Below are 25,614 nucleotides of genomic sequence, written 5' to 3' on the forward strand. Positions count from 1 at the left end.
GTAGTTAGTTTGAATACCTTCTCATACTTCTGAAGCTCATACCGTTCTAAGTCACAAACATAACTATCTTATTATATTCCTTCCTTAATAAGCTCTAGTTATACATTGTTCCCTTGCTCTAGGAAGCTAACCCCTTCCGAAGTGGCTTACATCGGTGAAGCCAGTCGGTATAGGGAAAGTATTCCTAACACCAGGAGTTAATTTAAGGGTAGCTATCTCTTTACTCAGAGTAAGTACCGCCTGATTCTATTATATAAGAGTTTCTTACAGGGTATGAATTTATATAGTTATCTATTCCTATATAGTATAGATAATTGCCTCTAGTTCTATTATTATAGCTAGTAAGGATAGTTAATATAATATAGTATTATAGAACTACTAGAAGTAATCTACTTAAGTTATTATATAAGGTAAATTAATAAGGTTATTAACTATCTATTTAGTTATACTATATTAAAGTATTATATAATAATTAAAATATTATATAAAGAAGGGAAGGCCCGAAAGTAGTTTTTACTAAAAATATAAAAGGGGCCTTATTATACTTTTCCTAATTAGGATTTAGATGCGCGCGCGGTAAAATCAAATTAGGAAGTCAGTTTAGTTTAGGAGTCTAGTTGGCTAATGTTAGGTAATGTTAGGTTATATTAGGTTATATTAGCTAATATCAGTGCTGCTTTAATCAGATAGGCAATAGGATGGTGCCAATCACGTGTCATAGGGGTGACCCCATGACATTCACATTAGTGAAGCTAATCGGTCTTGGGAAAGTATTCCTAACAATCACATAATGACCTTCAGAGCATAAACCATTTTCCCCAATACATTATTCTTTCTCTTAATAGGTCAGTATGCTTATTTTGCTCAATTAATTAAAGTAAGTACCTCATATGAAACATTACTTGTTACTTCGTAACAAGAATATAATATTCTAAGAAAGAATACTTAAGTAATATAGGTGAAAGCTTAGAATATGATATATTCTAAAAAAGAATCTTTAAATAATGCAAGTGAAAATTTAACATACGACATGCTCTAAGAAAGAATACTTAAGTAGACTAGATAGTATAATAATCATGCTAATAAAATGATTAAACAAAATTTTTTTCTTACTGCATTTTATGATTTAATATAGATTAAGTCTTGTTATACTTCCTTCACTATAGTTTATATCGCAGCTTCTTATTTTCTAAGTCGGTTAGATCACTAAAAGCATCAATAAGATCTCGGGTTTCATCAGAGCTCACTTTGCCCTCTTCCAACCGATCGCGCTTTTTGTTTTCGATAAAATAAATAACATACAAACCCGCAAACAGACAAATGTTAATACAGAAAGCGGCTAAAGAGACCGCAATACCAGTAGTGTAGTGAGGTGCTTCTTTTGCTAAGAAGGTCTGCGGTGAGATGATGTTGGACACGCAGTAGGAAATAAAGAAAAGGGTACCAGCTACGGTCTTCTTGGTATATCCAGCCACATTAGAAGAAAGTAGAGAGTACATAACTCCGGCAGACGCTGCAACACAGCCGATGAAGAATACGGCAAATAGATGAAGGCTTTTCGTATGACTATTCAGTTGGGATCTGTAAAGAATAACACAGGAGACTACCCCAGGAAGATAGCATAGAATGATAGCGAAGATTCTCTTACCATTTCCGTACTTTGAGGAAAGGAAGATTGAAACGGTGAGGACCGTAACAGCGAAGATTGCAGCTGATGGAATGCTTAGAAGAACACTCTGATAGGTTGAATAACCAAAGCCCTTGATGATGAGACCGAGAAAGTTTGTTTGAAGACTGTTGGTCATATTATGAACGAAAACACCCGCGACTAACATCCAGACTTTAAGATCCATCAGGGCTTCCTTCACTTGACGCCATTTGTGATGTGTGTTCTTGATTCCGGTTTTGTTGGACTTTAGGCGCTCGATAGCAATGAGACGTTCACGCTCGTTGAGCCAAGGGGCTGTAAGGGGTGAGTCTGGCAGTAACCACCAAAGAGTGAAGCCGAACAATATTGTGAAGACTCCAAATATGATAAACATCCACTGATATGGAAACAGGCCACGAGCGTTGACGTGAGCAACTGCGTAAAAGATGAAGCCAGCTGGAATGTTGATGACACCATTGGCGCAGTACCACAGTGCAATGCGTGCAGGCTGTTCTTCTCGTTTCCACCAAGAAGAAGTAATAAGAACGAAGCCTGGGTTGAGGCAAGATTCGAAGACGCCGAGAAAGAATCGAGCCGCCATGAAAGGCCCAAAAGTAGTGCAAGACGACATTGAGGTCAAGACAACGCCCCAGAGAATGAAATTGACTGTGATATATTTTCCAGTTGGGAATCTTTGCATTAAAACGTTTGTAGGGTATTGTGCAGCAAGGTACCCAATATAGAAGATGCTGATGAGCAGAGAGTACTCTTGGCCCTTCAAGTGAGCTTCTTTGATAAGACCGTAGGTAGCAGCTTGAGAAATAGTCTTTCTTATTCGTGAGCAATGTTATTTTTAGAAAAGAAAGCCGTGAACATACCAGTTTGTCGACAAATTGGATGCCATTGACGAGCAACATCACCATAGCCAAACGCAGGTCAATTTTGCGAAGCACGCGCCTTTCTTCGTCCTTAGAGTAAGGTTCATAGTGCGTATGGAGAACTTGAAGAGCAAGATCACCATCTGGGATTTTCTCGGCTCGTATTTGAGGCTCGTCACTCGCGAAACTTCGTTCGGTGTGCTGCACAGAAGATTGCGCGATCTTCTCTTCGCTGGTCATGCTTTGTGATGATATTCTTAGATGGAGAAAATATCTCAAAGTAAGTGGCAGCTTAACACTAGACATGGACTGTGAAGAGCAATCATTAAGGCCAGACGAGTCTTCATATATCCATCCTTCTCCACACTACTCTCCCTGCTGGAAGAATGCTAGGGAAAAGTCTGGGGCTCCGCAATGCTCTGGCCAATACTTGTAGAACGGAAGAGGAAGCTAACGGAACGTAGCGTGGAACGGAAGCAACTTTAGTTCGCACCAAGACAATTCCGTTCGAAGATGATTGGCTGTTTGGCAAGACTGGCATGGTCGCAGTTATTCCGCTCCATGGTCTTGCGGGGAAGCACTGAAACATCCAGGACAACCATGAATATCCTTCTTTTTAAGTAGCAAAATTACAACTATTGCAGCATCATGCGTGCCACTAGCCTTTCTGAAATTATCCGCAAGTTGAATGCGGGCGGGAAAAGTCATATCCTTGGAAATATTTATCAATCCGTTCCGGTTATCCGTCTCCAATAAAAGAATACAATCTGCCAAAATTTTCGAAGATAAACTCCTTTCCCCTTAAGCGAAAAGGGCGACTTCAAAATCCTCCTCCTAAAAACGGATCATGAAAATTTGTTGATAGCAAGCGCTCAAAAATTTGCCTCTTTCCTCCGAAAAATTTCTCCAATATGAAGATCAGAGATTACTTTCCGTCCTTAGAATGTGAAATAATCGGGGAATATGATCAGATCCACGAGCTAGTCTACTTTCGAGGAATTCCTTACGCAACTGTCAATAAGCGCTGGACTCATAGCTTGCCGAAAAACTCCTTAGAGAATCCGTTTGATGCGACTAAATTTGGTCCCCGATGTGTCCAGGAGGAGGGCGAAGTCCTTGTCAGCGGTGGAACCAATGATCCAACTCCAGGAGATGATGAATTCCAGTGCCTGAACCTGAACATCACTGTTCCGAAGGAATGTCTGCGTCAGCTAGTAAATGGGTCCACTAAACCACAGATGCCTGTGATGGTTTGGATTCATGGGTAAGGCTTGAAAAATGAATGAAGACAACTGAGGATACTAATCCATTACAGAGGAGGATTTAAATATGGAGCGAATTCTGTTGCCCGCTATCGCCCTCATAAAATCTGTTCGATAGCGCAAAAATCTGGTCATCCTATCATCTTGGTTCAGATTGGATATCGCCTTGGTGCTCTGGGATTTGCAGCATCTGAAGATCTTGCTGAAGTAGAGGCACAAAATTTTGCCGTAAATGGCACAAGCGGTCTAAATGGTACTCATCATGTCCAGGACCATAGTGTCGGCAACTATGGTTTTGTGGATCAGCGGAATGCCCTAATGTGGGTTCAGAACCATATTGAAGACTTTGGAGGAGACCCTGATAATGTGACAGCGTTTGGTATCAGTGCTGGTAGTGCTAGTGTCCATTATCATATTCTCACAGGAGATCCATTGTTTGATCGAGGAATCTGCATGTCTGGCTCAGCACCAACATTAGGGCCTCTGCCTTATGAGCGATACCAGACCGCGTGGGAGGACCTATGTGACAGAACTGGTCTTCAACAAGAGACGCGCAAAGGTAGATTGGAGAAGTTGAGAGCGATGGAACCTTTGAAGATTCTCGAAAATTATTCAAGCGCATCCATGGGGCCAGTTGCTGATGGAGTCTTGCTTCCAAAGTCATGGACTTTCGAGCAGACGAAACCTTCAAGATGTCGGTCATTGATCATTGGAGATACCAATGTTGAAGGAATCATTTTTGATGGCATTGCCAAAAGAATGAAGCCATCTAAATTTCAACAAATCCTTCGATCTGTTCTCTCAAATGCAGATGCTGATGAATTTTGTCAACATTTTGCGTTTACAGGAGACGATGAACAGCCCTGGGAGGTATACCGAGATTCCCTGAGGAGGTTTTTGTCTGTTGTGATGTTTCAATTTCCGAACCTTCGTATTGCAGAGACATTCAAGGCTACAAGTGGCGGTACGGCATATCTTTACCACTTTGAAGAGCCCTCTCCATTTCCAGGTCCAACACTTGGTTTGTCGTATCACGGTCAATGCGCTCTGTACATGTATTGCGTTGAGAACGATGCCATGCCCATAGAGTCCCAACATATTGCCGAAACCCTCGCCAAAATTTGGACGGCTTTTGCGCATGGGGTTCAGCCTTGGGAAGCGTATACGGAGGCTCAGCGCTTCATGCGATTTGGACCAGAGGGAAAAGCTGCTTTGAAGGACAGAAGCAATGATGAAACCAGACAATACAACTACATAGACTGGCTGAGGCAGAATTTCGAGGCGGTGAAGAAGCTCGCACAGATATTACTAAACGGAGAGTGATAGAAATAACGGTTGCTTAACGCAAATATTTTAATGTTCATTACAATTGTTATAATAGATAAACAAAAAGACGCGAGCAGTTTATTGCACCTAAGGAAGATCCATTTTCTGATCCATTACAGAGGATCAGCTATGAGTCAGGAGTAGTAGAACAATTCCTCACTCCAATAATCGCTCTCGATCGTATGGCTTTGTCCTTCAATCACCTCAGCCCTGCTAATCTCGCTTTGTACTAAGTCCAGGCCAGACAGAGACTAGATAGAAACAGAGAAATATATCATTATAGTCTATATAAATGATTAATACAATCTACTTTCTTTAATTATCTTTCAGAGGTTAAAGTCTTTTATAAGAATTTTTTATTATTTCACCAGTGGTATTAAATTACTTTAATAAGACATTCTAGGCAGCACTTTTTCGATGCCTGAAGAATGGATTGTTGGGATGTTCCATAATGGCCCAATTAGCATTGAATAAGTTAACTTAGGCTGCTTGCATTTGCCCGTTCGCAAATTTGTCAACTGACAGAAGAACAGTAGAAGCTCGAAGAATACTGAAACAGCCCTCGAATCCAGCCTTTTACCATCGCAACGTCCGAGCAAGTTCAAACATCTGCTCAGTACATCAATGCTTATTGGTTTTTTGCTTTTATGATGAAGAGCGCAAAATGTGGCCAAATGCGTATACCTCACCGCAGATCCTTCCTCCTGGGTCAGTGGCAAGTTGGCATTCAATGCCACCGAAACCTAAGCGTCGCAAGATAGATGTTGCGTGCGAGACATGTAGATTGAGAAAGTCCAGATGCGATGGGCAACGTCCAAGTAAGTACTGGGTGTGATTTGACTTTATGTATAAGTGGTTAATGTCGTGGAGAGTGCGGTGCGTGCACGAGACGAAAGAATGTCGGTCCAGTTTGCGTGTATTCGGGAGATCCTCTAGAAGGGTAAGATTCAACATTTGACATAGTGAAATAGCCTTTGGCTTCTCTAAACTGGCATAGCCAAGTCATGGCACAAACATCGGCCATAGGATTTACGACATATCATTTTAATGATACCCCTTCCTCATCGATTCAATCTTCAAGTGGACATGCAGAATGCATTTCGCAAGCTATAAGTCCAACTCTCAACCGACACCAAACGGAACTCTACAAATCTAAACAAGAAGCGCTCCCTGATACGCCAGATCAAGTCCGTGCCGATTCGGGGAGCCAAGTCCAAAAATTTGGCGTAAACAGGGAAAACTCAGCTGCCGATGAAGCTGTTAGCGGTGAATCCAACTGGATATTGGCGGCTGGACTATTGGCGGCTTCCAGCTCAGCCAAATTTTTCAAAAAAGTCTTCGGTGGAGCGGAGACAGAGAGCTTAACCGATAAAAATCAAAATGATCCCAAAAACGCTCCCAGTGCCACAACAACTCATATCAAGCCCGCCAGATCTGTTATTTCAGCGAAAGAAGCTCAGTCCACCGAGGAAATTCTGCCGAGTCGCAAAGTCGCCGACGAACTTGTCTATCTATTCTTCAAGCGGGCGCCCATACACTGGATAGATCGCTTGAAGCTGATGCAATGGTATGAGAAGCTGTGGACTGCGAATGACGGAGGCGAAGGCGAAAAAGACTGCGCTGAAAACCAAATACAACACGCCACTCTCAATATAATTTTCGCTCTGGTATATCAAACAGAGCCAGATCAAATTTCGGAATACCAAGACAAACTCGCACACGAATATTTTCGTCGAGCCGAAAAGCTATTACATCATAGTTTGTTTGACCTTAATCGGCTGGACCTTCTATTTGCATTTCTCTTAATCACTCAATGGTTCCAGAGCGTCAACGACGTGCGACAGTGCACTTCTACAGTAAGACTCTGCATTATGATTGCGTACAACCTAGGTCTTCACGTGCCAGGAAAAATTATGTCTCTTCGAAATCAGCGACAGCGGGAAATGGCTCTTCGTGCCTGGCACGGATGTGTTTTGATGGATCGTATAACAGCAATGATATCTGGTCAGCCCTTGCAAATTCCTCAGGATGTTGCGTCACAAATTCCTTTATTCGAAGCCATAGATGATGAATATTTGAGTGATAGCAGCCTTAACGGAATACAGCCGGCAGGGAAGCCTTCGATTCTTTCGTTCTATCTCGCATTTTGTCAGCTCCACCTCATCCTTGGCGACATATTGGTTCATTTTCACGATTGCCGCCGGGAAATTCGAGACAATCTTGACCTTAATCATATCATAGAAGTGGATGAGAGGCTGGACCAATTTTACAACACTTTGCCTAGCCATCTCCGTCTCGAGAAAGACAACAAATCCTTTTATGCCGCAACAGGGCAAAGCGTCCATCTCTATTCCCGCTTCTTGCACATTCGAATCATTCTTTATCGCGTGTTTTTTCAACATGCTGCCGAAAAGCTGAATCGCTCAGAATCAATATCAATCTCCCGCTTCGCTGATAATGTGACCCACCAAGGTCTACTAACTTGCGTTCGTACGGCGCAAGAGATATTAGAGCTCATCATTTTCAGCCTCACACCTGGCGAAAATGAAAGTCCGCGTATCGCACCACAGTGGTGGCACAGCATAACATATGTATTCATAGCGGCAACTGTTTTGATCGCTGCGCATTTATTTCCTACTATTACTGAAGAGATTTCAACTACCAGCTTGGAGAACTCGATCCGAAAGGGGTTTCAAATTCTGGATCATTTCGGTGAGGAGAAGAATTCGGCACAGCGATGCAAAATGGCGCTTACTGTGTTGTACAAGAGACACGTTGAGCCGCTTCACGAGATGCCGAGTCAAAGTTCAAATACGTCTTCACCTCCTAATGATTCTTCTTGTCATATTTCTGCACAAATTGATGATAATCATGTTTCTAGTGGCTTTTCGTGGGACTTGGGGGATCTTTCAGATCTCTTCCGCGGAGAAAGCATGGAATCGTTATTGTTCAATACAAACATTTTTGAGTGAAAAATCGAGAGACATGCTTTCTGCAGCTCCGGATGCAGTGCGGACGACAGCAATACAGGGTAATTTTGTTGAATATGGTGGCTCTAGCTAGTTTGTCTCCTCCACACGCGAATGTCAGAATAGTTGAGTAAATGCCACCCCTCCAATTCGAGAAAACATCCGGGACGTGATTCATTTTCGACTCAATCTTACATGCTAAAAAGCGTTTTGGTCTCAAATTAAAGATAATAAAAACACCATTATAGATGATAGTTCTGTAATGCCCCGATCTCTGGTGCACTGTACACCATGACCAAGACTCAACAATGCTAGACTGAACAGATCCCTCCATCGCACATCAGTCTTGATGATCTCCGAATCAGTTGTTCACGCAATCTTAGTCTTCGCGTTTGGATGGAACAAAATAATTCACCTAGGCATTGTCATGCTCCTACACTATATGATTTGCAGAACTTGTTCGTCTTTTACTCTGATAATCGTCGTGTCCATCTTCTTGCTCTTCTTCAATGATTAGAGTACTCACTCGATTTGTAATCCCTGGTATTGCCTGTACACTAATAGTCGATATCGGTCGTAGCCGCCTTGTTGGTCGATATACCCAGTCCACATTATCAAACCCAACTGAATTTCCACCGTCTGCTGGAATTGGTACTGAGTTCTGATCTGCAGCCAGGCAGTGTGAGGTAAGATGTTCTTCGGAGTTGGGATCCACTATAGGCTCTAGATTCGTTATGACACGAGAGAGCGGTCGACCCCCCTTTGTATCCGCTCCAGTAGTAACACTCATCCTCGTCCCGATTGCTGACACGGTCATTCTACGACCCTTGCCCTGCCCTATTTGGTCCCCTTCCTCCAGTCGAAGCACGATTTCGATTGCTTCTGCGTCATCAGTTACTTTCATGTGACGCTTGGCAAAATATCGCGCATATTTAAACATGGACCAGTAGCAGCTAGCTACATTGACAAAGGTTAATACAACTTTATATGGCATATAATAAACATAGGCAGCGACGCTGTCGACCCGCTCTCCCTTCAAACGAAGATGTACCTCGTTGAAGATGAGGACGTTGATGAAATATAAGCCTATTGTCGCCGCAAGGAGGTAGCCGCAAAACGTAGGCCGCACGATGAATGATATTGGTAGGACAAAGGGCGTGGTAAGGTATAGAAGGGTTTCAATCAACTGCGTTTTTGTTAGATCGTCTCTAAAAACAGCAAATCATATGTAAGAACTAACCTCTTGGAAAACGAACAGCTTTGCCCCAAACTCTGCCCATCCTAACTTCCAGCTGCCGATGAGATATGCCAAATTGTAGAACATCCCATTCACGAAAAAGAAGTTCCATCTCATGAATCTTTGCTTGTAGATTGTCATTTCGCCAAAACCGCCTCGAGCGCCACCACTAGAGAAGAAAACGGAATCAGGAGTCTCAGTTTCTACGAATATACTTGTGCACATTGTAATGCGACTGCCGAGCAGACGAGAAGCATGGCCGAAAAACCAGTCTTCAGATATGCCGAAGCCAGGATGTTTGTAAAAGGTTTTGAGCAGAAAAGCTCGATCCCACAAAGAAATAGCTCCATGTGGAAAGGTTGCGGATCCTAATTTTCCAGCAACAGCTCGCTGCAAGCCGCTAAGCTTGTACTCAAGATCTTGTGCACTAGATACAGTCAACTCACTATGATGCATAGGATCACACCAGAGATACCTACCGTTGACACAACGTGCCCCTCGTCGAGTTTGGCCCCATTGACTTGATTGTGTACCCAATGCACATAATCTTGTCCATGAGACGATCACTGACGACGGGAAAGTTTGGAGGTAGAGCACATTCATCATCGATAATGAGCACATTTTTGAATTTCCTGGCGGCGAAACCACCCACAAATTGTGCAACAAGCTTAGACCCTATCGGACTCCAAATGTGAACTACAACGTATGGCTTACATACCTCCTCAGTGTTGTCCAAAGGTGTGGGACTATTTCCGTTTGCAATGACGAAGATTTGGCTAGGAGGGAAGATCTTTATTGCCGCATCCAGTGTGTTCGCAATTAGACCAGCCGATTTGTAACAAGGAATCAAAAGCCTTTGTCGCGTTAGAAATCTGCAAGATACATATTACTGCCGAGCTTACGCTGTATCTCTGACAGAGAAATCATCTGCTGGATTATGATTCGCGGGACGATCAGGAGGATATTTTTCGAATAGGATAAATAAAGGAATGAATGCGTAACTTGAAAAAAAGTTAGTGCGCTAGTTATAGTTAAGTCAAGATTTGCGTACAAAGCTGCAAGACCCATAAATATAGCAAATCCCCCAATCATGACAAACTTGTGTGCAACCACCCAGTATAGCCAATAAACTGTTCCTTTCCAAATTGGCAAGCCCTGTTCGTTGGACAAGTTAGTAATCTTGGTTTAAATGTCGCTCAATTCTGTGATACGTACAATAAGGACAAGATAAATGAATGCCAACATGATGCCATATGCAGTATACTCAAAGATAAATTGAACCAATTTTTGTCGCTGGAAGTCCCGACCTTTGGTCTTGGCCTTTTCATACACGCCCCACATGCTCGTCTTGCGTGCCATAGAGGAAACGCCATTAACCACATTGTTGACGACGTCGGGCATCATTGTTGGCCGTCGTGGAGGTGGCGCGTGTGAGATTTTTCCACGCCGCACCTGTTCTTCTGCAATGTTCTTCTCGTTGAAGCGAACAGAATCCTTTGCAACATCATCAATCGAGCTAAAGGTTTCACGCGATGGATGTGAGGTGCAGGGTATGGGAAATTCAGAGACGCTGTTCATTCATGGGGCGGACAAGCTTGATTTCCTTAGGTGAGGACGATCCATAGATGGATCACAATCATTCGCAGAAGATTCAATGCCCGTGACTCGGCTTTCCGCATCGTCGGCAATTGCAACACTCAACGCTCTGTGGATCACCTCTTTCTGTCTTTGAACAGTTGAAGAGAGAAATCCAGGCTCTTCCATAAGTGAGAGGTTCCGCGAATGCGAAGGTCGAGCATAACCTGAGCTTCGAAGTAAACGATGAGGAACTATAATGTCTTCGGCACATGGCTCCTTCTCTGCAACGTCGTCCATGTTTAAATCGTGTTTGCGTCCAGGAACAAGAGTTGCAATCCTTGCTTAATGATAGAAGTGTTTGAAGTGTGAAGAGTCTTTTCTGTTTCAAAATGAATTTGGACAAGTAAAAAGATCCAGTCAGAGCTTAGAAGAAATCAAACTCACCCGACATCTCGGCTGATCTCAAAGCTCTAGAAGTCATCCCTATATTCCTTTATTTGGCAATGACTAAATCATGTGCTGTAATTTAGATATGAGTGATGTATACCTTCTTTAGTTTCAACCAGGACCAGAGGACGTGTTCGAACTACAGGTGCAATCGTAGGTCTCGACTCTGAATAGTTAGAATGGGCGGTCCCGAAAATAATGATAACAAGCAAGGATGCGCAAATAGGATCTCTTTCCGCATACGAGCTTACGTGCTTTCGCTCGAGGGCCGGAAGCAAGCCCAATCCAGACAACTCAAGGCTGGCGACCTATGCGGAAAAAATTGGTCATATTGAGGTAATCAACCACGGATCACACCTATACAAGACGCTTGACTATAATGTAACTCCACTAGTTTAATTCGTTATTGCCGATCATAACTTGGATGATCCCCGCTACTGAAAGCTTGTCTAAAGTCCCTAAGGACCAACGGTTGGGGACGATCACGCCTCCTCACGTCATGTGACATTGCGAATTCTGGTCTTTTGATGTCAGCACGCAGGATTATTTGTCTTGAGGGAAGTTCAGATGAGAATTCGTGACAATTATCCAAGAAAGAAGTGAACGAGGGTTACCGCGCGGCATTCAGAGCCCTCAAGCATAGCAAATCCGTCAACGATTATCAAATGTTCATGATACGATTCTATAGCCTGGTTGGTGATGTTATGCGTGAATGGTTTGCACCAGTGTCGTGAACTGTGTTCAATAGCTTTTCAAGATTGTCAAACATCACAAAGCTGCACGTGACACGCGCTTAGGTAAGCCGCTTGGGTTTTGAGCGAAACTAAGTGGTCAACTCACCATTCGCGATCGACCGCGACACGAACACGTAAACAAGGCACCTATGGTGCGCAACAACATTTCTGATTACAACACAACGAGCGTCTAGCGCAAGCCAACGCAATGGCGCCTGGAAAAGCGACTATGCTCTCAACATTGATTGACATCTCTTCAGTAGAAGGTAATCCTGGATCTGATATCGATATGATGCCTACACCCGAATCCCAACCAGAAAACAAAGCCCCACCAAAGCGTGCAAGCGGCCGCGCGAAAGGCGCTGCTGCTGGGAGCAAAGTCAACAAGACAAAGGGTACATCCAGAAGAGTAAGCGGCAGCATTAATGCGAAAACCAAGTCCCGCAAGGCTTTGTCGGAGCGGACGATGATTCCCAATGACGGCAACGACACAGAGGAGGTGGATGATTTTGAGGACGATCTCGATCATGCACCAATAGTTTCTGGTAAAGGAGGCAAAATGGTTCAAGATGCGGCAACATCGCGTAAATCGCATTCAAACAAAACAATTTCAAAGAGCGCGGCAAAGTCGAAGCTGGTTGGCTCCTCAAAACAGGATTCTAAGCAAAGAATACCGGCGCCCCAGCCCGGAAAGTCAGACCATGATATGAATGAAACTCAGGATATCACTGTTGCGGATTGTGCTCTTGAGCATCAGTCAACGATGCGCCAGACGCTCACCGCTCAACAATCGAGTAGAACGCGGTCTTTTTCGCGACAACCAGAATCGTCATATTCAAGACACAGAAGAGCGGGCAGCGCGTCTGATTCCGAACGCGCCAATGAACCCGCTCTTCGGAGAAAACTGGGGGAGTTGACGCGTAAGTTTGAAAACTTGGAGTTGAAATACCGAACACTCAAAGAGCTTGGGAATGGTGAGCTGCAGAGCAACTTCGAAAGATTGAAGAAGGCATCGGATCAACGAGCTAAAGGTGCACTGCCACGACATGTTGGAAAGACCTCGTGTTGCTAATTACCATGACAGATCAGGAGGAAGTTATTGCGTCTCTGAAGAAGGAGCTTGCAGCACAAAAGGCTCTTGCTAGCGAGAGTCGAACAGTTCGCTCCCGGAACGAAGCGCTCGAAGCTGATAACCGGCAACTCTCTTCAGAAACCAAAGTCCTCTCTTCTACCATCTTGTCTCTTCAGAATGACGTGAAGGCCTTGCAAGCCAAGCTTACAGCTGCACGCAGCAATTCTGTCGAGATGACAAAAACGGTTCCTGGAAGCGCCGCCAAAGGACGGGGCCCCGCGGCGATTAAAGGTACGGAGAGCGAGAGCGAGCGAATGCGCATTATGCAGAAGAAAGAGGACCTCTACAGCGATCTCACAGGCCTCATGATACACAATGTCAAAAGCGTGAACGAGGAAGACATTTTTGATTGCATACAGACAGGACGCAATGGCAGTACGTTTCCCACTCCCAGTCTTGGCGCAACGCTAACGGATGACCGGCAGCCCTTCGATTCCACCTCTCAGTTTCACAAGCTGAGACTAGACCGGCATCCACGCCTGGAACTAGCTATGACGAGGAAGAGTTTGCGTATACGCCGATGTTGGATGAGAAGAACGACAGGCAGCTTTTGGAAGTCTTGCCTGATTATTTGACGGAAGAGATTGTTTTTCCAAGGACTAGTGCTGCCAAATTTTACCAGAAAGTCATTGATTGCATGAATAAGAAATTCTTGGACGAATGATATTCTAATGGAGCGGAGCAACTAATGCATCTGGTGGTCTTGTGGAATTAGTGGATGTGGCTTGATATACCCTTCTGGAATTGAGGTCTGATGTCGTAGCACCGAATGACACGTATTATTTTCTTACAAAAGCCATCCTATCTTGGAGCAAGGCTTTGATTCAGGCAAGTTGTCGGTCCAGCTTGAAGCCGAAGTTACTTTGATCGTGCGTATCCTTCGGACTAGATAAAATTATTCTGGGCTTATTGAAAGCGCAGTTCAAAGCTTTGGTGGTAACTTCTGATGCGCTGCAATGCAATATTAGTCACGATGAACGTAATATTTTAAAAGTACTAAAGAATAGAGTGGAGTTCTTGATATACCAAGACTGAGAACTGAACTTTTTTTCGAAGGTGAGGCTGGATAAAAATGTATGGTGCGACTGCACCGCTTTTCCAGTAGTGCCTCCATCTCGGTTGAAAATCTTTAAACGTATGTTCTTGAAGGCCTGCTATCATGTCTGTAGTTGTTATTATTAACGCAACGCTGAATCAACTCCTCACACATTTGGTGTTTACACTTACTTCAAGCGAATTACATTGAGCTATGTCGTGCAGAGGCTTTGACTCAACTGCATCCCTGAATCTTATGATTAGCACTCAAGCCTCTTGGAATCCATCAGATCACACGTGCTTAAGCTTGTGGGTTGCATGCTTGGAACCTGATTGCCTGTGCCGAAAGTGCGCTTTCTCGCCTTGATCAAAATGTACATCAGCGTCTCTCAGCAAATATACGGCAACAATGCCCTGAAATTAAATGCTCTCAGCTTTGCTTCGTTTCACTGTTGAGAGAATCTGGATGAGCAGGGATTACGGAACTGAGAGGATATGATCAGCAACTAGGAGCTGATGGTCTGACCCGGCCATTCACGTGAAGTGTGAATAAATACAGAATTGCAACAAACTAAATGTGATGAATATGTAACGTTGGATGTGGCCCTTCGGGTTTACGTAGACTCTGCATATGCATTTGCGTAAAGATCTAGCCAGCATGTCCACTCTGAGCGCCAACTGTGCTTGTATAACGACTAACAATGAAATACGACTGGCATTAGCACAAAAGGAAATTGAGTGTTGACCTGTAAAGTTTACTAATTGTGGTTCAGCTGTCTTCAACCCAAATTGCAACTGTGATCACTGATGTGTAAATCATGCATATTAATCCGAGAATGATCATGATCACATCACCGAGTTTCGCATATCTCGACTGCGCAATTCCTTTGTAATGAAGGTATGCTGGGTAAATGTAAACAAGAGGAACACACTGTTCCCAAATCAGCATGGATCAAGTTGAATTCAGTCGCGGTCTTACTGCAAAGCTTCCGATTAGACTGACGAATTTATCGAGATCGCCCGCTCCAACCATTGCAATGGCTCCAGAAATGAGCACTACGGTTGCCCGGAAAAAGTTCTTCTTCCACTTTGTCTTTGTTGAGTTCTTTCCCGATCGCCTGCCAAAGAACTTGCCTTCCATTATGCGCACTGCGGGAAATAGCTGAACAGGTTCGCCGACTAAAACGGCCATGCAGTATAAAAACTGCACGGAGTTGACGAGTTTGTCTCCTTGCGGAAAATTGTTTATGATCTCGACCCGTGTGCTTTCCCCGAAAGCGCCATACGAAAGAAAGCCGACGCTTGCACATACGGCTGTTATTATTATCATGACCGCCGTAAGAAGTTTCCCGAAATCTTGTGGTCGCTTCATTGACGACTGAATGGGTAAAATCAAGCCGATGCCCTCGAAGGTAAAAATAGCGCTTCCAATAGTCAATGGAAAGTCTTTTGGATTGAACAGCATCACGTCGCTTCTGAGACCGCTGTTTTTGGAAATCGTCGTTATATCGTAGTAATATATATATGCCAAACCAAAAATGATGAAAATATCAGCAAGCAAAGCAGCTGGGCCCAGTTTGGACACATTACGTATAAAGGATAACGGGATTATTGCTAGTATTTGCAGTCCAATAAGCGTGTATACCGTGAGTTTTGAACTTGCGCGTTCGTGCGACACTGCGTTGATGAAGGAATGTAAGTTTTCGGCAGTGAAGATAAGGCCGGAACAGACGAAACCGATCTGTGACAACGTGATGGACACGAGGATGAGAGATCGTAATCTGGAGCCAGAAATCACTTTGCCTATTTCTCCGTAACCGCCTCTGTGTCGTTTGCGACATTGCAGGAGAAGATAGAAGCCAACGCCTGTGATCATGGAGACTACGATTAGCGTAATCAATGAAAACAAGAGGCCCCCATTCCTGAAAGCTTTTGGCAAGAACATGATGGCAGTCCCTATGAAAGCCTTGAGGAGCGTGAAGAAAGTCTTGACGTTTGATGCATCCCCTTTTTCGGCAAAGGTTGTTCGAGATGTCGACCTGCGACCGAGCAGCGGTCGCTGATCTCCCGGAGTCTCGATTCCTTCTTCCTGTCCATCGTCTTCCGTTTCGATGGTTTCATCATCGGACTCGTGCAAGTCCTCGCCGGCGAAATTTCCATATAGATCCAAGAAATCCACAAAATTTCGTGTAACTGGCCCAGCGACAGTCGTAACACTGTGAAGCCGACGCCGAAGGGCCTGTCGTTGGATGTAGTCTCGGCGAAAGCCGCCAGGTTCGTTTGGGTTGGTTATAGGTATTTCATTTTCGCCGTCGTCCGTGTCTGTTCCTCGCGCAGGAAAGGAGAAAGTTGCAGCTCGCTGTTCAAACCTTGCGCGTTTCGACTTGGCCTCTATTCTGTACAAATCTCGAACCATATCACCGCCCTGCGTCTTCAGGGAGGACTTTAGGTCCGCTGCTTGTTGCCCTGGTAGCGTCGTTGGTGCCCCATCTAGATCTCCTGTAAATTCTGGATTTAAATGCTTCGAAAGGACTCGAGCTTCTCTATCTTGCCGCTGGTGACTTTGCAATTTTGCCGACTCAGAAGAGTTCGACATATTCAAACACGGTCGTCGATTTGGAGGAAGAATCGGAACGACCAGTATGCGATGTCTTCATGCGAAATTCGCGTCGAAAGCAAGATCAAAACGTATGTCCAGACTCTGGAGGTCATGTGATGTGGTTATGAGGTAATGGCGCAGCGGAACGCAATTTAGTTTCAGCCCATAAGCAGACTCAGAGGTGAGTTACAAGAGCAATTCGTTGTGAGCGCCAAAGCTGTGTAACAATATGTCCTGGATAAATTTGGCCGAGAAGCTAGAATAATTTTGCGGTTGCTAGTTTCTGCTGTTGACAAGCGTGTGCACGTCTTGGACATGTGCGGATGGAGTATGCAGATGAACACTCTGATCTACTAAGCCTGAGGGGAGAGATGGCACTTTGCACCTTTATGCGCTGCACAAACCAATGTAGAAGACGTGTAGCTCTGCATACAAAGATCAGAAATTTGAAAGATTTCGAGCCATTCGCGGAGCAGGAAGGTTTCCAACATGTGCTACAAGGGGGACTGACTGCTAGTTCTCCGACGGAACTGCGCTTTGTATGTATATTTTAGCGTCAGAGATACGATCTTTAGGCTGATTTGTGGCGTATTACGCTCTTCTGGAGAAGATAGACACGCTGATGCTGCCTTTTTCCACGTAGCGATGTGTGAGTTTAGGAATCGTCGAGCCTGAGACAGCGGCGAGGAAGGGGGCAGGGCGTTCTCGAAGCTTTCCTAATGTGGCTACGGGCGACGTCGGACTTGAAGATGCATATTCGATGCGTGACGCCGGCCAAACACTGTTTGCCGCCGTCGCCATCTTCTACCCACGCTTCATTCGCGCTGGTCACCGCGCCTTCTTTGAATCGAACACTGCTGTCATCAGCCGCTTCGCGGACTTCAATCGTCTACTTCTCCCATTTTACACAACATAAACCTGGGCTTAGGGTAACGCGAGCGCATCCCTCGACTTCGCGTTGCCACCCAGTTCTAATCATGCTGTACGGTCAAAACCTGCCGTGGAGGGCGACGGCAAGGCGTTCGTCGCAGTGCCTGCGCATATACAGCTCACGTTTGCCTTATACTGCATCGCATCGAGCGTACAGAGGACTGCAGTCCCTAATCTCGAGCAATACCCAACCTATTGCTGTTTCTCCACTCGCATCTCTACTACCCTCAGTTCGCAACTTTTCGACGGTATCAAGGCGATGGAAGGACAAGCCCCCGCACGGCCCGAAGGATGAGCCCGAATTGGCAACGGGCGAGAAGTCGGAAGACAAGGCAGCGGAGAAGTCGGAAGGGAAGGTAGCAGAGAAGTCGCAGGAGTCGGAAGTCAAAGCAAAAACACATTCCACATCGTCATCTAATGCACCTGATGGAAAGGGGTCAGCAGGCGGGACCGGAGGCTCCAATAGCGGGATAGGAGATGGCAGCAGCGGCGGGGCTCCTGGCAGGAGGCGGAAGGGTGAAGCTCAATCTCAACGCGCTTTGACAAAGCCAATGGTTCCAGACGTATACCCACAAGTAATGGCGATACCTATCGCGAAGCGGCCTCTTTTCCCGCATTTTTACAAGACAATAAGCATCCGGAATCCGCAGGTGATCGCTGCTTTGGCAGAGGCATATCGCCGGGGACAGCCCTATGTTGGCGTCTTCTTGCTTAAAGATGACAATGCCGACAAGGATGTCATCGAAAGTATGGACGAGGTGTACGATGTTGGCACATTCTGCCAAGTCACCAGCTTCTTTCCGCACCAAGGAGGTGAAGACGGCACAACCGCGGTTCTTTATCCTCACCGCAGAATCAAGATGAGCGAGTTGTATCCTCCTGAGAGCAAGGATAAAGCTACCCAAACCATCGTAGAGGAGCTTATAGGCGATAAAAAAGATGGTTCAAGCCAGGAATCGGAGAAGAAAACTGAAGACAAGCGCGGTGACGTGGTCCCAAGTTTTGAAGAAGAGGCCGTGGAAGTGAAGGATGATAGGGTACAGAAACGAACACAACAGCAAGACCCGACGTCCTTTTTACAAAGATATGGTGTCAGCATGGTCAAGGTTGAGAACGTGCTAGAGGAAGAGTACGACGCCAGCGACTCTAACATCAAAGCTCTAACGAATGAGATCGTAAGCACATTCCGCGACATTGCTACGAAGAGCCCAATGTTTAAGGACCAAGTATCCACGTTCACCATGAGTCAAAACGGCAACGTTGCAGAAAACCCTTTCAAGCTAGCAGATCTTGCGGCTGTGGTCACGGCAGGAGAACCGGCAGAAATGCAAGCAGCACTTGAAGCAACAAATGCACAAGATAGACTCTACAAAAGCTTAACTATGCTGAAGAAGGAGGCCATTAATGCTGAGTTGCAATTCAAGATCCAAAAGGACGTGGAAGACAAAATCAAAAATCGACAACGAGAATATTGGCTGATGGAGCAGATGAAGGGTATAAAGCGCGAACTTGGCATGGAATCCGACGGTAAAGACAAACTGATTGAGGGCTTCAAGGAGAAGGCTGCGAAACTTGCCATGCCTGAGCCTGTGCGGAAAGTGTTTGACGAAGAGGTCAGCAAACTATCACATCTGGAGCCGGCCGCATCGGAGTTCAACGTCACACGGAATTACCTTGATTGGCTGACCGTAATACCTTGGGGCCAGCGAAGTGCAGAGAATTTCGGTATCCGGCACGCAATGGAGGTTCTAGATGAGGATCATCATGGTCTCAAAGATGTCAAGGACAGGATACTCGAATTTATTGCCGTGGGTAAGCTTCGAGGCACCGTTGAAGGTAAAATCTTGTGCATGGTCGGTCCTCCTGGCGTAGGCAAGACAAGTATCGGCAAGTCTATTGCGCGTGCTCTGAACAGACAGTACTACAGGTTTAGCGTTGGCGGCCTGACTGATGTTGCTGAGATCAAAGGGCACAGGCGGACTTATGTAGGAGCTTTGCCCGGTCGAATCATACAAGCTCTCAAGAAGTGCCAAACCGAGAATCCTCTCATTCTCATTGACGAAGTCGACAAAATCGGCCGAGGCGTACACGGCGATCCATCGTCGGCGCTTCTGGAACTTCTTGACCCAGAACAGAACAGTTCGTTCTTGGACCACTACATGGACGTACCTGTCGATCTCTCCAAGGTATTGTTTGTTTGCACAGCAAACATGACAGACACTATACCTAGACCCTTGCTCGACCGTATGGAAATGATTGAGCTCTCAGGCTATGTTGCAGATGAGAAGATGGCTATTGCAGAGCGATATCTTGCACCAGCGGCAAAAGAGCTAAGTGGTCTAAAAGATGCGGATGTGCTCCTCGAGAAGGATGCCATCACTGAACTCATCAACAAATATTGCCGCGAATCTGGTGTCCGAAACCTCAAGAAACAGATTGAGAAAGTGTATCGCAAAGCAGCGCTCAAGATCATACAAGACATCGGCGAAACGGACCCCGCAATCTCCGAAGATCAAGCCCTGACACCTGAGGGCAAAGCTGCGCAGGCAGAAGCTGAAAAGGACTCTACAGAAGCCAAGTCGTCCTCGGAAATTTCTGAGAAAGAGACGACAGAAAAGCCGCGAATCGCTCTTGAGGTCCCGAAGCATGTCCATGTCCGCATTAACAAGGACAATCTGAAAGACTATGTCGGGCCTCCGATATTTACATCGGACCGACTGTACGAAACGACGCCCCCCGGTGTTGCAATGGGTCTTGCATGGACATCGATGGGCGGTGCAGCCCTTTACGTGGAGTCTATTCTACAGTCTTCACTCGCCGCGTCCGGTACCCCAGGCTTGGAGCGTACTGGGAACCTCAAGCCCGTCATGAAAGAATCGACGCAAATAGCGTATTCTTTTGCTAAAGGTTTCTTGGCACAGCGTTTTCCTGAGAACAAATTCTTCGACCACGCGAAAGTACATCTTCATTGCCCAGAGGGTGCCGTGCAGAAGGATGGACCAAGTGCTGGCATCACTATGGCGAGCAGCTTGCTTAGTCTCGCGCTCGACGAGAAGCTAAGTGCAGAAATAGCCATGACAGGTGAGCTCACAGTTACGGGTAAAGTGTTGCGCATTGGAGGACTTCGAGAAAAAACTGTGGCTGCACGACGGGCCGGTGCCAAAACTATCATCTTCCCGAGAGACAATTGGAGTGACTGGCTGGAGCTCCCCGAGGCAAGTAAACACCCTTTTTTTTGTGCTGCAGATTTCATCTCGATGCTAACGTCTCTCCAAGAACATCAAGGAAGATATCGAAGGCAAGCCGGTCGATTGGTATGCTGACGTATTCGAGATTCTTTTCCCAAATGTCGATACACAGCGGGCCAATACACTTTGGAAAGATGTCTTGAATAAGTCAAAGAAGCAACGAAAGCATGAGCCGAAGAGTGAAGAGGATGAACAGGAAAACTCTGACGATTAAAGACACGCGATCTAAGATTCTCTCGGAGAACGCATTTATGCTGATCTTCACGATCGGTATTGGTTTGCTCTCGTATTCTTAGCGCAGCTAAGCGTGGCTTGCATGCTCTGTATATATTATCGTATCATATGTGAACATACATGCATTTTTGGCACAAATGCATTGTTCAAGTCATCGGGTAGAGGAAATATCTAGACTAGACTAGATTCATTCTTGGGCACAGAGTATGGATTGGTCAACCGTGGTAGTTGATGCTTCCTCCCACAGCGAATTACAAGCACTCCACTCGAAATTGGTATCGTTCGATTCTAATCTAATGCTAAAGAGAAATGGACTGTTCGGCGGAACCAGTGAGATTTGTTACCAGACATGACCGCTCCGTATCCGCAACTGCTTTTATCTGCCCTCGGACGTGTCAAACCCAATGCCAAATCCTGACCGTGCTAAATCAGCTGGTGTTGATAGAGGTCGGCGAGAAGTCCAGCCACCCACATAGCCGTTTCTGATCAAGAGACTTCAAAACCAAGTGAATTCGAATGAGCAAAGGTTGAGATCATTTCACACATGCTCAAAGATCGTGGCGCTTTCCATGGTACGTTGGTTCCAACTTGCTCACCCAACGATGTAATGCTGAGCAATTGTATATTGTGAGGATTGACCAAGTGTAGTTACCGGATCATCTTCGTGAATCTTTGCCCATAGCCGGAAGAACGCATTTTCTGCATGAATGACCCTCGTCACAATGTCAAAGAGGAGATGATATAGCATGTCGAACACATTAGGAAATGTTGGCTGTGGCTCTCGCCACCACAATAATATCATACGAAATGTCGTTTCTTTGATAAAACTCAAGTTGGAGTATGCCTCAAACGCCTTTCCGTACGCATTTCGAAACCTATGCAGGGTTTACACTCGTCATCCCAACTACACGGCGTCTCACCAACGCCGTAATAGTAATAAGCCATATCCATGTCCTTGAATCGCCGCGTCGTGTCCCTCTTCCCCATCAATGGGTATCTGTTGCCATCGAAATTGAGCATCATCATAGACATCATGATCGTAAGGAAAGTCGAATAGAGGAGGGAAAAGATAACGTTCCAGGGTTACACTGTCAATGTAGGGTTAAGCTGCAATGTTACCAGCGAGGCAGCCGTTGGAGTAAGCAATCGTGCTTTTCGTGCCTTTGGGCAGGAAGCCAGGGGCGTCTCCAGCGCTTAGACGTTGAGGGGCGATGCCTCAACCGCAGAAGGCCCTTCCACACTCAGATTCCTAGCAGATCCAGTCTTCTCGACCCCCTCTCCTCGGCACAGAGGGCATGAATTGCGACACTCAGTTAGCCACTAAAATCAAAATTTAGCAATCCCCTCACTAAACATTTGAACAAAACCCCTGAGAGGCAAGAAAAAAAAACATACATGATCGATGCATTCTCTATGAAAGTAGTGGGAGCACTTGACTAAATGCCTCGTCTCGTCGTCCTCATCGTAGTCGTCAAGGCAAATCTGACAGCGCTCGGTGGTGATCTCGATGATATCACCAGCTGTTTCTTCGCTGCTTGCGTACAACCGTCCATCTGAACGACGGCGAATGCGATATAGACCGCGAGCATTCGCGAGATCTGTTTTACTCGCAACAGGCTTTTGCAAAAAGCTGTCAAGGAAGAGCATATCCTCGTAGGTAGGGTTCTCTGTGAACAAGCTCGGTGCGGAGAGAAGAGGATGGCCCTCGGGAAGCACGGCACTGACAATGTAGAAGATCCACGTCTCGTCGTTGTCAGAGGCCTGGCTGTTTTCGTCACTCGCTTCGGACGAGGATTCAGTTGCGTCCGGTACATCCGGCTCCACCATGCCGTTGCGGCGTAGTGATCCCGAACCAAACATCGATCGTGGGCGACGAGTACGGCGCAGGCGCTGGAACGTCTCCTCGAACTCTGGCGGAAGAGGGTCAATTTCAGAGAGGGCGGGCCCGATGAAGTTGAAAATGCGGCGCGGGCCGCGAGGTCTATCACGCGAGGGTGGCGAACGTTCTTCGGAGGACGTGTCTGATCGGGTCGGAGTTGGGAACACGCTATTCTGCTCACTATCGGGCGCAGCTCGCGTGTTCACGCGGCGAATACCGTAGATCGTGATTGTACCACCATCAAAAGTCGTCTCCTGGTGGCCATTGTAATCATGATCGCCGCTTTGGAGTGCGTACGCCGCCAAGAGACGTTGTAGTTCAATCAGCGAAATCAAGCTGTTTTGCGAGGGGTCCGGTGGGCTGATATTCCTGCGTCTGGCAACTGCTTGCTTGTCATTAGAGATTGCGACGAGAGACGAGGTCACTGCGGCAAAGGGAGAGAACACTTACGCATCTGACGGAGCAGGTGAGCTGGGCGTAACATATTTGGAGACGTGGCTGGGGATTGAGATTGTCTCGGCTGGGGTGCTGTTGGAGGGTACGCAGTTGGCAAATTTATGGGCTCAAGTAGATCCGTGTTCGAGGGATCTGGGCGAGCTTGCGAGTAGATGGCAGGTGATCGTGATGGCGGTGTCAGTTCCGTACCGTGGCTGATGCTCGAGGAGCTGGATGCAGATAGCTCGACGGTCGGTCTTGAAACGGATTCAAAAGAACCCAAGGAACTTTCTCCGATCGACGAATGGTTAATAGGAGCCCATGTTGCTCTTCTCGCCAGTCGGTCATCCTCGTATCTGCGACGGACATAATCCTCGTCGTGCGGCTCACCAACCACAGGGAGCGGGCGCAGTCGTCTTCGTCTGGGTGTAAATCCCCGTTCGTATTCCGACTCCTCTCCATCGTCCGTGTCATCTCGTCGTGTGGTCATCCTGATTTCGGCCGGTGTCGGCGGTTGAAACAAGGCGTTGTCGAGCTCGGGAAGTGGCTCATGAACGCTGAGGCGTGATCGGGGCGGAAGGAAGGGTGGAGAAGCTGTGCTATCTGTTGGCGAATGGGAAAATCGAGACAGAAAAGGTGAGAAGGGAGCCTACCATGTCGGGAAGCAGACGAGGTGATATCTGAGAAGAAGTTACTCATCTGAAGTGACAGCCTGCGACGACGAGAGCTCCGAATGTTTGCTCCAGGCTGGTTGTCGACGTTTTGCCCTTGCCCTTGTCCTTGTCTTGTTTCTTGCCCTTGCCCTTGCTGCTGCTCACGCTCCTGGTCGCCGTCGTTGTCCTCACGTTGGTGGGTCATGGAGACAACGTTGCCACCTCGCTCCGCCTCCTCATATCTATTTCGACGGTCAGATAGAGTGGTGGCAGCTTCTTGGACGTACGAGACGCGGTTTGTGGAAGCCGTCGAATGGACGGCAAAAGGCAGAGTGCGTCTCGAGGATGTCGCAGGAGCGACCTGATCAGGTGTAGCAACTGCAGCGAAGCTGTCATGGTCGCGAGATCTGGCGATTATGGGTCGGCGCAAACGCAGACGACGGAGGAAAGAAGGTATCTGCATGTGTAAGCGCGAGGCGCGGGAGTTCGAGTTGGAGAATGATTGTCGGTTGCCCGTCATAGGAGCGCCTATGTCACCGTTGCCGTCGATAGGGTTGGTACTGTTGCGACCTGATGGCAGTGACACAAACGAACTCAGCCGACTGTGCCTGACGTTTGCTCTGGCAGGTTCTGGCGCATCGGGCTGTTGGAACAGGCGGGCGTCGCCCAGCTCAGGCTCATCCATTACGACATGCGAAGCGCCAAAACAGCAAGCATACGCTCAACGGAAGTCAGACACAAGAGTAACAACGCTCGCAAGTGGAGGGGGGAAGAGATGCAGAGATATGTACTTGTGTGTTCAAGAATAAAGCGAAGGAAGGGGACAAAGAGGGGATGATATCAAGCCAGAGGAAGATGCGGAGGAGTGGAGAGGATTAGAGGACCGAGAGGACACTGTTGGTAGGTGAGAGACGCTGGTCTTGGGTTGTGTTTGGAGCTAGTGAGGTCAGTGTGGCCGATGGCCTGTCGGATTGAGGCTGAGGTGCTGCAGCAGATCAGCAAGGGATGGATCGGATGTTGCAGAGGAGGCGGCAGCGGAACAAGCGGCAGCAGTTGTAGCAGTTGGGGCAGGCAGCGGGCAGCGGCAGCGGCAATGGCAAAAGGCAGAGGCAGAGGCAGAGGCAGAGGCAGAGGCAGTTGGGTAGATGTCGAAGAGTCAGAGATGGAACTAAGCACGTCGCTGAGAGGACAAACGACGCCCTTTTGGGGCGCGGCGAGGATGGAGGGGGGGGGTTTCCAGCGGGTTCAGCGGGTTTAGTGGGCTCGACTCACTGGGGCCCGGCTGCGGACGGGAGCTGGAAGCCTGCGTTGGGGGGGTTAGAGAGGGCGCACAGTGGGGGGGGTGGCCCACGGGTGTCGCAACACTATTCCTGACAATCCTACCAGCAGC

General features: G+C 46.7%; 7 protein-coding genes across 9 annotated transcripts; 3 read left to right on the forward strand and 4 right to left on the reverse strand.

Annotated features, from left to right (window-relative positions):
* Positions 1-1,160: 1,160 nt before the first annotated feature.
* Positions 1,161-2,766, reverse strand: PV09_03000 (uncharacterized protein; the record flags this gene model as incomplete). Its single annotated transcript, XM_016356135.1, has 2 exons — positions 1,161-2,474; positions 2,527-2,766. The coding sequence occupies 2 exons, from the start codon at positions 2,764-2,766 to the stop codon at positions 1,161-1,163; spliced, it is 1,554 nt and encodes a 517-aa protein (XP_016215658.1).
* Positions 2,767-5,632: 2,866 nt separating this feature from the next.
* PV09_03001 lies at positions 5,633-8,248 on the forward strand. Of its 2 annotated transcripts, XM_016356136.1 has the most exons (3): positions 5,633-5,932; positions 5,985-6,054; positions 6,112-8,248. In XM_016356136.1, the coding sequence occupies exons 1-3, from the start codon at positions 5,779-5,781 to the stop codon at positions 8,084-8,086; spliced, it is 2,199 nt and encodes a 732-aa protein (XP_016215659.1). In that variant the 5' UTR covers positions 5,633-5,778; the 3' UTR covers positions 8,087-8,248. The 2 variants fall into 2 exon arrangements, with proteins under 2 accessions (XP_016215659.1, XP_016215660.1); XM_016356137.1 differs by having other exon boundaries at positions 5,985-8,248.
* Positions 8,249-8,333: 85 nt separating this feature from the next.
* Positions 8,334-12,064, reverse strand: PV09_03002 (uncharacterized protein). The gene is made up of 6 exons (XM_016356138.1): positions 10,536-12,064; positions 10,372-10,475; positions 10,223-10,321; positions 9,800-10,174; positions 9,324-9,747; positions 8,334-9,269 (listed from the first exon to the last, which is right to left on the reverse strand). Exons 1-6 carry the CDS (start codon positions 10,896-10,898, stop codon positions 8,517-8,519), a joined length of 2,118 nt encoding a protein of 705 aa, XP_016215661.1. The 5' UTR covers positions 10,899-12,064; the 3' UTR covers positions 8,334-8,516.
* A 140-nt stretch (positions 12,065-12,204) lies between these two features.
* On the forward strand, positions 12,205-14,249 carry PV09_03003 (uncharacterized protein). Its single transcript, XM_016356139.1, has 3 exons — positions 12,205-13,110; positions 13,164-13,586; positions 13,637-14,249. The coding sequence occupies exons 1-3, from the start codon at positions 12,288-12,290 to the stop codon at positions 13,873-13,875; spliced, it is 1,485 nt and encodes a 494-aa protein (XP_016215662.1). The 5' UTR covers positions 12,205-12,287; the 3' UTR covers positions 13,876-14,249.
* Positions 14,250-14,743: 494 nt separating this feature from the next.
* On the reverse strand, positions 14,744-17,490 carry PV09_03004. Of its 2 annotated transcripts, XM_016356141.1 has the most exons (3): positions 17,357-17,490; positions 15,226-17,270; positions 14,744-15,177 (listed from the first exon to the last, which is right to left on the reverse strand). In XM_016356141.1, exons 2-3 carry the CDS (start codon positions 16,840-16,842, stop codon positions 15,016-15,018), a joined length of 1,779 nt encoding a protein of 592 aa, XP_016215664.1. In that variant the 5' UTR covers positions 16,843-17,270; positions 17,357-17,490; the 3' UTR covers positions 14,744-15,015. The 2 variants fall into 2 exon arrangements, with proteins under 2 accessions (XP_016215664.1, XP_016215663.1); XM_016356140.1 differs by having other exon boundaries at positions 15,226-17,490.
* Positions 17,491-17,634: 144 nt separating this feature from the next.
* Positions 17,635-21,581, forward strand: PV09_03005 (ATP-dependent protease La). The gene is made up of 2 exons (XM_016356142.1): positions 17,635-20,990; positions 21,052-21,581. The coding sequence occupies exons 1-2, from the start codon at positions 17,823-17,825 to the stop codon at positions 21,235-21,237; spliced, it is 3,354 nt and encodes a 1,117-aa protein (XP_016215665.1). The 5' UTR covers positions 17,635-17,822; the 3' UTR covers positions 21,238-21,581.
* Positions 21,480-25,383, reverse strand: PV09_03006 (uncharacterized protein). Its single transcript, XM_016356143.1, has 4 exons — positions 24,225-25,383; positions 23,587-24,165; positions 22,653-23,518; positions 21,480-22,577 (listed from the first exon to the last, which is right to left on the reverse strand). The coding sequence occupies exons 1-4, from the start codon at positions 24,907-24,909 to the stop codon at positions 22,452-22,454; spliced, it is 2,256 nt and encodes a 751-aa protein (XP_016215666.1). The 5' UTR covers positions 24,910-25,383; the 3' UTR covers positions 21,480-22,451.
* Between the last annotated feature and the right edge of the window lie 231 nt (positions 25,384-25,614).

Source organism: Verruconis gallopava, assembly GCF_000836295.1.
Source record: "Verruconis gallopava strain CBS 43764 unplaced genomic scaffold supercont1.8, whole genome shotgun sequence".
Taxonomy (NCBI): domain Eukaryota; kingdom Fungi; phylum Ascomycota; class Dothideomycetes; order Venturiales; family Sympoventuriaceae; genus Verruconis; species Verruconis gallopava.